Source organism: Chanos chanos, chromosome 6, assembly GCF_902362185.1.
Source record: "Chanos chanos chromosome 6, fChaCha1.1, whole genome shotgun sequence".
NCBI lineage: Eukaryota > Metazoa > Chordata > Actinopteri > Gonorynchiformes > Chanidae > Chanos > Chanos chanos.
The window spans coordinates 19,447,387-19,459,779 of record NC_044500.1 but is presented as its reverse complement, the minus strand read 5'-3'; the positions used below and the strand labels follow the sequence as shown (position 1 = coordinate 19,459,779).

General features: G+C 41.6%; 1 protein-coding gene across 1 annotated transcript; it reads right to left on the bottom strand.

Annotated features, from left to right (window-relative positions):
- Positions 1–1,354: 1,354 nt before the first annotated feature.
- sae1 (SUMO1 activating enzyme subunit 1) lies at positions 1,355–11,690 on the bottom strand. The gene is made up of 9 exons (XM_030778524.1): positions 11,543–11,690; positions 10,602–10,713; positions 9,777–9,950; positions 6,681–6,826; positions 6,495–6,594; positions 6,269–6,374; positions 2,926–3,070; positions 2,747–2,816; positions 1,355–1,702 (listed from the first exon to the last, which is right to left on the bottom strand). Exons 1-9 carry the CDS (start codon positions 11,641–11,643, stop codon positions 1,610–1,612), a joined length of 1,047 nt encoding a protein of 348 aa, XP_030634384.1. The 5' UTR covers positions 11,644–11,690; the 3' UTR covers positions 1,355–1,609.
- Positions 11,691–12,393: the final 703 nt, after the last annotated feature.

The window sequence follows — 12,393 nt, the reverse complement described above, 5'->3', positions numbered from 1 at the left end:
GTAATATTTGCGAGACATGTAGTTTCCTGGTTTATGAAATCTAGTAACCTTTTTCCACTCAGGTAACTGTATCTCCATAGAGCTGAAAAGAAAAGAGTCATATGTGCTGGTGTCACTCCACCCTCAGCCGTCTAACTGGCAGGACCGGTTGGTTTGGTCCGCTGTGTGGATAACCGGATTTAGTGGCGTGTGGCTGCTGTTTGGGTTCAAGGAAGAGATGTGTTTATAATACGTCTCTGTCTTAAGCCCTTGTTTTTTCTCTGTCTATTGTCACTTTTGGATGCATCACCTGAGTTGATATAACATGGATTAATTGATAAATGTCTTATGTTACATGATCCTTAACTGAACCTGACTGTGAAATTTCTGATTGGAGTCAAAACTATTGTTTTTTTTTTTAACTCACTCGAAGGAGTGTTAAAACAACAGCAGCAGCAACAACAACAACAACAACAAAAAAGCCAGCACCATCAGTTTGCACCCCATACTTGCACGGAACTTCTTCTCAGAAATGATTAACAATAGGGAAGTCATCAGACCACGAAAACTGCCCTCCCACACAACAGCTAAACTTCTACAGCTTATTAAATGCATTTGTTTAAGGGGTTGAGGGGATGGGTTTCACTTTAAACCTTTACTCTCAGGGTGTAGGCGGTGGTCACCAGAGACGAGCTTTCTGTAAAACGCCTAACGCAAGCACAAATGGTTGGTTTGCTGAGAATACCAATGGAGCTTGGTTTTGGCTGGTGTGGAATTTAACTCACATCGCATAACAAGCCAGAATTTTGTGGATTTCAGAATGGAAGGGTTAAAAATTTTCTCGTCTAGCTGCCTTCTCCAAATAAATGGTACTGGATAGGAGCCAACATCCAGTCTGAAACAAAGCCACACAACCCCCTTTTTTTTCAACTGACACCTGCTATACACCAGTTAGGCTCGCTCTCATCTGGCTCTTGTGCAAACTTGGGTTGGATTTAACAACAAATGCGTCATCGCAACTCTCACGCTGGCTCAGTTCCAACCCGTTTTATTTCGGGCGGGCTATAAAGGGAGGACAATCTGAGTATCATCAGTCTCACTCAGCCCAAATGTATTTTCTTGAGGAATGACGCACAAGGTTAGGGCTCAGCTGTCAGTTAAGAGAGAGAAACTAGTGTTATATTCAAACAAACGATTTTCTCTTTAGTCATTTACCACCCTCCCCCCCCACCAACACACAGAAGCAGTTACAGAGAACCATTACACTACTAAAATGCTGCTGAACAAATAAGTCCACACAGAATTTATTTTTAATACATTTTTTTTATTACAAAACATGTAAAAATCAATAGACATACTAGACATGTCTAACAATAACAGGAGCGGGTGTGTGGAGAGCGTGCGTGTGCATACACACGTGCGGGAATATGAACACAAAAAGACCAAAAACACTGTGGCCAGTCTTGAAGTATGGCTTGTTGTCAGAAAGCAAAGCTGATAATCTGATGCACAGATTTTTATAGCCTGAGGTACCAAGGTAAAATACTCAAATTCCCATGGTGCTTTGATAGTCTGGGTGCATGCCCGCACATGTCACACACACTCTCTTCTCTTCTGTCTCTTCTCTTCTTCATTTGCAGCCAAAGTAGTCCACCACGCCGCTACCCTTCAGGCCGTCAAAGAAGAAAAAGTTTCTGTGAGGGGCGTCTCTCTGTGACAGCGCCTACCGAGACAAACAGATGGTTGAGCAAATGGAAGTGAACGTACAAAATTAGAGGCCAACCACTTAGAGCATAAACAGAGAAACACACAGGTTACACTTATAGTCAAACCTGCTGGAATTCTCTGTGTTACTGTAAACAGGGGACATTAAATATCATGTGGATTGAGAGAGAGCATGTTTTTTGGGGGGGGTTAACTGTTGTTGTGGACAGACAGGAGAGGGACAGTGGATGGCAGGCTGTGTGTGTGTGTGCGAGTACCAGTTGCAGTCCGGTTTCATCATGCAGCGATTGCGGCAGGGGAGACGGCGAGACAGCCTGGCCTCGCTCGACAGTCTGTGTCTCCAACACAGTTACTGCCGCACCTTTACCATCCACTCATCCGAAACAAACACCCCCCAAGCCTATACAATGTCTCTATTAGACCCTCACCTGCCCTGTGCACCCATGCTGTCTCACAAGCTTTACACACCAGAATACAAACTGCTATGGGCCCGCACACAGGTTAACATAAGGGTCACAAATGTATATGTTAACGGTTTTGATAAAAACGAGATCTACCTCTTTTTGGTGAGAGTGGATGAAAACCAGATTGTTGTCTCTGGTGATCTTGTTTTTTTAATGCCTTTTTCAGATTCTGTTTTACATTCCTAAACTTTTTTCCTAAACCTAAAGATATTGCCATACATTTCCTGAATCAGAAATTAACCTCTTCATTTTTGTATTCTAAAATCTCTCTCCAGCGCCTAGTGGTTTTGGGATTTGACCCACAACCCAAAAGGGAGTGATAGCAACCTTCCCTTGTTTAAAAAAAAACAAAAAAAATAACAAAAACAAATAACAAAAAAACCCCCCACTCTTTCCTGTATCTTAAAAACAGAAGTAAGATGAAGTTCAGTTGTTCTGCTTCTTAAGAAAAAAACTATAAAATTGTAATTGACCTCTTTTTTTTGGGGGGGGGGGGGGGGGGGGGGGGGTGTCCATATGAATGGTGTAACTAAGGGTCAAGGTCTAGACAGATGATTAAAGATGATGAAGTAACTCACCTTTACAATCTCCTGCCCAAGTACTCCTCCGACCACCGCACATACCGGGGCCATCTCCGAGAAACAGTAACTGTACCGAGAAACAAACAGACAAACACATAATCAGTCAGCAAACACAAGCATGAGCCAGAAGCGTTGAAACGCTAAGCTCTATGCAATAAAAGTGTGCCCAAAATCACCTGACAAAGTCATCGGCCAACAGGTCAGTGCTCACTCCCAGTCCGTCCAGAACGTCATCACGGATCTGCCGCAGGAGCCGAGAGTCCTCCGCAAAGCTGGCAGGGTGAGGGTCACGACCTTTATCAGTACGGAACTTCAATAGCACTGGTAGAGAGAGAGAGAGAGAGAGAGGGAGGGAGAAAGACAGAGATAAAGAGGGAGAGATGGAATTGCTTAAGAGAAAAATCACTGGAGAGGAGACATGATGAAATTTCCACTTCATCATCACTTTGAGAGTCCATGAAATGCATCACGGAGCCAAGCCAACTGTATTTTCCATGCTAAACATATACTCACCCACACACACACAAAGTCAACCCTTTATTCACCAGCACACGCACGCGCACACACACAAATATATGCACACATGCACACATAAAATCAACCCTTTATTCACCAGCACACATACACACACACACACACACACACACAAATATACTCACCCACGCACACACAAAAAAGTCAACCCTTTATTCACCAGCATACACACACACATTAAAAACATACTGTACAAATACCACACAGAATTTGATAAGATTGTGATACCACATAAAACAACACTTTACAACCTTCAAAGTGTGGAGTTTAGGGTGGGTCTTAAAAAAGAAAGAAAAAAGAAAAAAAAGTATTGTGTGACGTAATACGTCTCTATTTCTGCCAATGAGCTGATGACATAACCACAGAGAAAGCAGTGGGCTAAAACAGAGGAAACTCCTCTTCCTCAAAAGCAATTCAAGCAGCAAATGGCATTTATCAACGCTATGTCAATACAGACATACATACTTCAGTACACACACACACACACACACACACACACACACACACACACACACACATACATACACATACATAAATAGTCAATTTTCCACCAATGTGTGGACCAAGGGGAAGAGGGGGAAGGGGTGCGTATTAAAAAGTTGAAATGTCCTTTTTGGTGCGGGGGTGTTTTGTGTTCAGTGTAAAAGTTGATGCACATGACTGGTCATGAAGAGACCGTGATGGAACAAACTGTGTTTCATGAAGATGCCAGGTGAGCTCTAATAAAAACTCAGACATGTCGTGGATAGAGCACGCTACAAACTCGCCGAGAACACAATAAAAACAGCTGCAGAGTTGTTTACGACGTCTAAATTACAGCCGTTCCTCCTCTGAGGCCCAAAGGCTTCATCAGACAAATAATAACTGCTGTTTGAAAACAGTGAAATGTTGCCCAAAAGACACAGAGGTTTTAGCACTGAAATTATGTGATTTTCCTAGATTGCTCAGAAATTTTTCTTTTCTTTTCTTTATAATAAATTGAAATATAGTCCGTGAATTTGTCAAATTATTGTCTGATTTGGTCCCAAAGTCTGTGATGGGTTAAGTCAAACCCCCCCTCCCCCCTTTTTTTTTAACTTTTCCTTTTGAAGTATGTCACTGTTGTTGCCCAAAGCAATCCCCACACTGCATACTACTAAATATGAAAATTACTGGCTCTTTATTCCCAAGCATGGATTATGAAAATCAAAACTTAAGTCATGGCTAATTTCTACAGGCTCAACAGTTTCATGTAAACTCAGGAGACTTGAATTAATCATACATTAAATGTAACATTACTGATATTAACAGCTTAAAACTGTTGAGAGGTTTCCAACACTGCCTCTTTGGGAGGCAGGTAAGTGACAACACACTGCAGGGAAAGTTACAAGTTTCTGCTAATAAGCAACAGGATTCCACAACTACAACAAAAATAATTGAGATGATTGCAATAGACATGGTAATTGCTGTCAGTCATGATAAACAGTATTCATATTCCACTGTCTCGATGAGCATAAAATTAAATAGAACTGAGTGTGGTATTTTATAATTACTGTTATACTACATGCAACATAAATGCGTTATCAGTTTTGCCCCAGTCATCCACAGATCAATTTGTTCATGTCTTCATCATACTGCTAATGACAACAACAACAACAACAACAACAAAAACAATAAACAAAGCAAAAACAAGAAAACAGGTCCATGAGTACACATGTAATCAAAAATACATGTGCCAAAATATTTAAAATGGTTTTGATCAATGTTTTTTTACACCATTTACATGTTTGGGAAATATACAGGTGGCTATTCCTGTCAGTATCTCTACAGAGATAAAGCCACAACACAACAGACTATCTCAATACATGAGAACCGTTGCAACGGTACAACTGTAAGACAACCTCTTAATATAGAAATCCTCAGTTTGTAACACTGCGCGTTCAGCATCACGTAACAATGTTGTCGCGCACTCCAGTTAGATAACTAGTTGGTAACGTGACCCACCCCCGCCTGCTTCTGCTCAGTATAAACAATGAAGGAAGGCCTACTGCAAAATGGAAAGTTTCCGTGTAAAAATAGCCAAGAGAGACTTTGGATAAAACTAAGACAACAACACACCATGCGTCCATGTTTCGTCGGATTTGGTCCGATTTAGTTTGAAATACAACCATAACTATAAGTGTGGGGCTCAGTGGTCAATGGACGATCCAGCGTTATCTGGGTCAGGTTACTTCTCTTTTCTCTTCACTTTGAAGTGAAACAAATGATAACCAAACCCTATCACGGCATTCAGTGAAAAACATCTTTAATTAGAACTAAATCCGGCAAATTTTTAATGGTGGCTAATCGCGATGAACAGCGTATGTTTTAGCAGTTGGTGCAATAATGGTAAAATCACTAAAAGACCTATTATCTCCACAGTAATGTTTAAACCACTCTTCAAACCCATTATCTGTGTTTTCAGGTGTAAAAGAGGAACGGAGAGAATGTCAACATCAATGTTCCCTTCGACATCAAAGACCCCCTCTCTCCTCTGTTTCAGTTTTTATTTAACGCTGGCTGTTCAAGTAAAATAAAATAAAACTTCAGATCATTTAGCTTTAATTCACAAGCCAGCTGTACGGCTGAGGACACAACATTTCGTAAACATTTTTGATTGGTCAGTGCAGTGAAAGGAGATTTATAAGGTTTGACATGCATATTTAAACATATACGGAGAGAGCCAGTGTCTTAGCATTTGAAAAGTATGTGCTCCCTGAAAATGCATCTCCCCCATAACCCTCTAGAAGGTTCTAGACCTAAGTGCAAGTTGCTGTACCTTCCTCTTTAAATTAGAAGTTAACAGTACATGTCCACAACCCCCACCCCTTTGACCCTTGTATTTGGCAGCCTCAAGGGTTTGACAGAATGCTGATGAAACAGCTTTAAATTATAATTAGTATCTGCATGCAAACACAGCCCGTGCACAACAGGTATTTTAAAAGACCACGGAAAAGATTTGCAAACCTTGCAACAAAAAGTAGTCTGCAGGGGTTCTCTTAAGGCTGGCCTTGGCCTTCTCACTGGTCCAGTCCACTTCCAGGGCCTCTTTGAGGGAACAAAAACTGGCCGTCTTCAGGATAAATGAGATAGAAACATGAGCAACTGCACTCTTGGAAGAATAATAAGAGGCGATGACATAAAGACTAATGTATAATGATGCACTTTTCAGAGTCAGTGACCACCTGCTCACCTTTTTCACCATGGTCGTCTCATTAGGGTCAACTTTTGCTTTCTTTGCCTCAGGACCATCATTGGTTTCCTCAGTAGCTTTCACTATTTTGGGTTTCTCTCTACAGTCCAGAAAAGAAGGCTTAGTTTCACTCTGGCTGTCTAAATAACACACACACACACAAACCACAGAGAGAAAGGCTCTTACTCCACATAGTGATATTCCTTGCCCAGGTCCGAGAACATGTAGCCATGGTAACCAAAGACGTCCCCACAGAACACTTTGATTTTTTTATTGGCACACAGCTGGTCCACACGCACCATGAGATCTCTGGAGCAACCAGTGAGACAAACCTAAATCAGAGAGAGAGAGAGAGAGAGAGAGAGAGAGAGAGAGAGAGAGATTAGTTGGGCAGAGGAAAATGGTGGAAAGATATATTGAACAGACAATGGTCCTATGGGATTTTAATAAAAGATAAACACAAGTTGTCTCTCTCTAAATGTCCCATTTTTCTGGGTATCTTCTACAACCTCTCAGCGTATCTATGCACAGACGTGTGACAGATTGCCGTTTGTGGTGTAATGTGTTCGGTTTCACAGCGATCTGAGGTAAATAAGAACATTTGCTCTGGGTGTGGGGGTGTGTGTGTGAAGTTGATTACGTTAGAGCAGGCATATATGAAAAATTCATGATAAACAGTATGGAAACCATTGGCACCCTTAAGGGCTTTGGTAGTCACATTTTGGACATCCCCACCCCCCCAATCTGATGACTGAACACCAACTAGCTGCCAAAATCAGTGGCATTCCTGGCTTGCAGGTTCTACGTAAACAAACGAACAGCACAAACAAACAACTGACCAAAGGGCTTGGTCCATGTTATCCAAGGTCCCAAACCTTGGCCACTCCCACTCCAGAGAGGAGATAAGTGTGGGCTGGTATTGATTACCCTTAGTCCTCAGATACTGGTGTCTGGAACACAAACTGCCATGGCACCAGAAAGGGTCAGAGCATGAAGAAGTGTTAAAAAATAAATAAATAAATAAAGTACAGCATATCATTGCTGCTCTTCTCAGCAGGCTTGTTTATAAGACGTGATCTCGTTGTTTATACATTGAGAAGCTGCACCACATAAGCGATAGAATCAGATTCTTTAACAATTCCAGAATGCTCAGGATAGAACAGTCCCCAGCTTACAATTCGGGGATAGACTAATAGTTAATAGTTGCTTAGAAACCCTATAGCTTCATCTCAGTTCTCCACAACTGCTCTTACAGAAAGGTATTCCAAAGGACTGGGGGGTTGTCAGAAAATCATTAGTTTTCTATTCTTCATCCAACAGATGCTCTCTGTCCTCTATCGTTCTTTCTCTATAACCCACAGAGGCTTGGCCATTCAAAAAAAACAACACCCTTATCAAGCAGTGACACCTAGAGGAAGAAAGGAAGAGGAAAACAAAAGGAGTCTTAAGTGCACAGATGAGCATGATGTACTTTCCAACCCTGGTGTACAGGTCCACGTGCTTGTGTCTTATTCTTGGTATAAGACATGAGATTCCACTGCTTTGAATTCTGGTGAGGTGAGGTGTGCCCATGCTTAACTGGAACAAAGACTTTGGCCTTCAAGAGGGTGAGAGAAGGAGCTGGGGAGATCTTTTCGGGCAAAGTGTGACCGGTCAGGACCTTAGATGGTCTCCTGTCTTTTAATGGGAGACATGGTCACTCAAATGCCACAAACGTCTCTATGAAGATAATGATGGAAAAACGCAAAGATAATGAGGGTGGGAACTTCAGACTTTATCATTCTAAACAGTGGGTAAAACAAGCAAGGCAGAACAACAGGGGGTGAGAGAAATGAAAAGCACAATTGTGTGTGTGTGTGTGTGTGTGTGTGTGTGTGAGAGGCGTGTGTGTGTGAGGCGTGCGTGTGTGTGTGTGTGTGTGTGTGTGTGTGTGTGCTGACAGCTGCCTGAGTGTCTGCTTCAGTGTGCCACACGTCAAATGTTTGAGTAAATCATCTTGTAACAAGATCATTCGTTTCCAACAGGCATGTTAGTGCCATGTAAATACACACACACACACACACACACACACACACACACAGTTCCTTTGTCACATCACTGAGAAATAGCAACAACAGCAGGACTAGATCAAAGAACGACTCATGCTGTCTGCACAGAACCCCCCCCCCTCCAGAAAGACACACACACACTCCTCTTCTCTCACTCCTCCTCCTGCACTTCCACTAGCACTCCCACAGGGAACGTTCAGTCGCGTTGCTGGAGCAGACAGGCTATGTGCACAAATTCATCTGTGCTTTGATGATTCCTCATGCATCTGCCCATTCTTTCACAACTAAGCTCTTCGTTCTCCAGTAAAGCAAGATCTAACAATATCTAACAACATCTAACAATATCTAACCCTCCCGTAATTGGCGTCTCTGTCTCTGACACTGAAGCTAATTGGCTTTGCAGTGCTAAATAAATAACAAAGGTTTTTTAAAAATTCATGACATTTACCCTATGGTTCAATGTAACAAAAAAAAGTTACACCTCCACCCCATCCCCCTCCAAGGGAGAGCTTTTGTTTAAACAGTCTACGCAGATGCACTTGTGAACCCAAACAACAGAATTCAAGAGAGTGTTGGGAAATAAGCTGGCAAGAGAGACTGAGTCAGGCACTCTCACTTGTTTGATTGTGTGATGAGAGTGCACCACCTAGTGGTTATAAAGGGAACAATACCAAAGTACTGACACACTACAATACAGCCACTGTTTCTTTTTTTTTTTTTTTTTAACATACACCTCTTTAACTGGCTCAGTACATACTAGTCAATTAGTATCAAGTATTCAACACTGAAGAAAACGTATACATCACTGTACTTTGTCTAACAGTCCAAAAAAGAACACAAAATGCAACAGAAATACCACTAGCAAATGACACTGAAACAAAGCAATTTAATATTGCACAGCATTGCAGATATTAGGCCATAAATTTGCCCAGAAAAGTATAATAAATCAGTATGCTTAAGCATGTTTATGCACTATTTAAAATTTCAACTGTGCACCAGTCATAATGTCTCCAACTGAAGATATAAAACCAGAGAGCTGATGAGCAATAACTCCAGTTCATTTGGAAATGATAAAGTGATAATTACGATTAAACAACCATTTGGAGGAGAAATTTGCGTACTGCAGTGGTGGAGTTAAAACAGAATTGCATATATTTATCCACAGAGCCTGTGCTTACGAATGGTTTTACTAAACAGAACACAATTGTATGCAGCTGTAATTCCTGTAACTCACCGCATCAAACTGGAGGAAGAATTCATCAGGCTTACTCTCCACACGGTCCGTGTCTGCTTTCACCTCCACCATGGGGTTCAGGAACTGGGCCCGCTCCAGTGACGCCTGAGCCCGGTTCTGGCCCAGAGAATCCACAGGGATCAGGAACTGGGCTCTCCGTGACTCCTCAGTCACCTGTGTGAGTCAGAGTCCACAAAGACGGAAAAAAAACGTTGAGCATTTTAAATTATCAACAGATATAATACAACCTAACCCTTGAGAGGGCAAAACACATAGGAACTTACAAAAAAAAAAAGAAGTTAAACAAAACAAAACTCTGCTATGATTGAAAAATCTTATCCTCTTGTGCTGGTAATTCAAAAGACATAAAATTCACTGATTCTAGGTGTCTGGCACTCATCAAGATCTTGAAAAGAGTTATTTGTGCTGTCCAGTGAGCTTCCAAGACTGCGATAAAAGACACTAAGTGGTAGAAAGTTCGACATTTGCCTGAATGAACATTTTAACAGGGCCTCGGGTGGGCCACAGAAGAAGACAGGGCAGATGACACTCAGGGAAATAGGACTGCGTTTAACACAGACAGGCTCTATTTGGTCATACAGACAGCTCTCAAAATCAAAACAGCTACAGTGAGTCCTAAGCAAAAGATGGGAATCTTACAGCCTTCTGCCAACATCCATCTCTCTTGGGCTAAGAAAGCTGATCTCCTAATGTCCTGACAGCCCTGTACTTAAAAATTGTCCATCAGAGATGCTATGACTGTATGGGAGGTCTGGGAGTGAAGTCCAAGCAGTCCAATGTGAAACCCAAATGAGGGCTCAATACCTGTTCGTGGTCCAGCAAAGTCAACCCTTTCACGCCTGCCAGGATTAGGTTTTTGGCCACCTCTGCCCCCAGACCCCCAAGGCCAACAAGAAGCACACGAGATCCACGCAGTCTAGAAAAGAAAAGCACAGTTGGCTGGTACGTGAATACTACGTACAATGTTTCAAGTAGAGACGCGATTGCGAAAGTCACTGCCTATCTCAATGCGTTACTGGTCCGTTTGTCATAGAGTATAAATACATATTTACAGTCCTCAGACTTGGAAACAAGAATGAATTTAAATAGAAACCAAGACAATATACCAGTAGAAGAACGAACATTGCCATAAAGCATGATTCATGTTAGACACAAGCTGTGGTATTCCGCATGAAGAAGAGATTTCTAAAATACCCAGATCAATGCTGACCACCAGAAGTGTTACTTATGTTCTTCTACTGCCCAGTTTTGACTTGTGGTTGGCAGTTTAACTAAGAAATTCTGTTTCGTGAAATAACGCTATGGTCTGCTGGGGAACGACTACTGACTTCGGTGCATCAGCCCCTAGTTAGCATGTATTTACAGGAACTCATTTTACATGAGTAGAAGAGATCCATTGAGAGGGTACCAACTACGTATTAACCCTTTACGTAAACAGCTTCAAAGAACGCTTTGATGTGTGGTAGCGACTGCCAATAAGAGTAGTCTGGCGGCAACATAATCACAGAATTTATACATTTGCGATGGAGTTCTCGAAAGCGAAAACTTTACAGTAAAACTGTATATGTAGCTAGCTGGCTAACGTGTGCGTGAAACCGGCACATAAATACGTTATTGGTAGTGTTAAACAATAAGTGTAAAACAGTGGGAAGAATACACCTCCAATATGATCACATCCAATTTAGAGATTCTGCGTGCTAACAAGTTTGATGTTTATGGTGATTCTGATAACGTTAGCCACACACCTCTTTTGTGCATCCAGACCCCATAAGCGAATCTGGCGGTCATACTGGGCAGCCTCTTCCTCGCTGATAATGTTATCCTCTTTTTCAACCATATCAATCATCCTGGTGGTTTTAGTCTTTAAATTATGGACAAGAGCGCGTTTAAAAAAACGGACGCTAACACACCATTCAATGAAAGTCCAAAAAGCGGCTCCTGCCTGGTGTATTTCGAAAGGCGCTGGATGATGACGTTGTTGATTTTCAGCCGACGACTGTCTTCGGTCTATTCGGACTTGCTCAAAGAGTGTGAAATGACAGATTTCTCGTCTGTTACTTTTATCAAAGCAAAAGGTATTCACCTTAATGCAAACTCATGAATTCCATATTATATGTTTTCTTTTCAAACTCACAGTATAATGATGCCACACCATTACTTGAAAATTTCATTCTTGCAGTGCAACAGCATGCATGCAATGTAAGCATTGCCTTAAGCATGAACGTGAATTGAACAGAACATGCAGGACTGTTTACGAAAATGTGAGCTCAGTTTACAGTTAGAGTGAAAATCAGTGCATTATGTTAGCCCTGTCAGTTAACTCAATTACTGTTGTCCGTCGTCCTCAGCAAGGAGATCATGAACAGCGTCGTACCCTGTGTGCCATATGACACGGAATAATAGTTTGTTTACTTAAGTGTTGGCCATGTACAAAATCAAAATCTAAATTCAGTGTGATCAGTTATTACAGATAGACCTTAAGAGTAAATGAAATCCGTGCGACCAACCTTTAATTAAAACATTTAGTCTTTCAACGCATTCACATAAGAAAATTGCCACTCCTCAACATTTCCTAAGCTTTGAAACCTGCCTAATA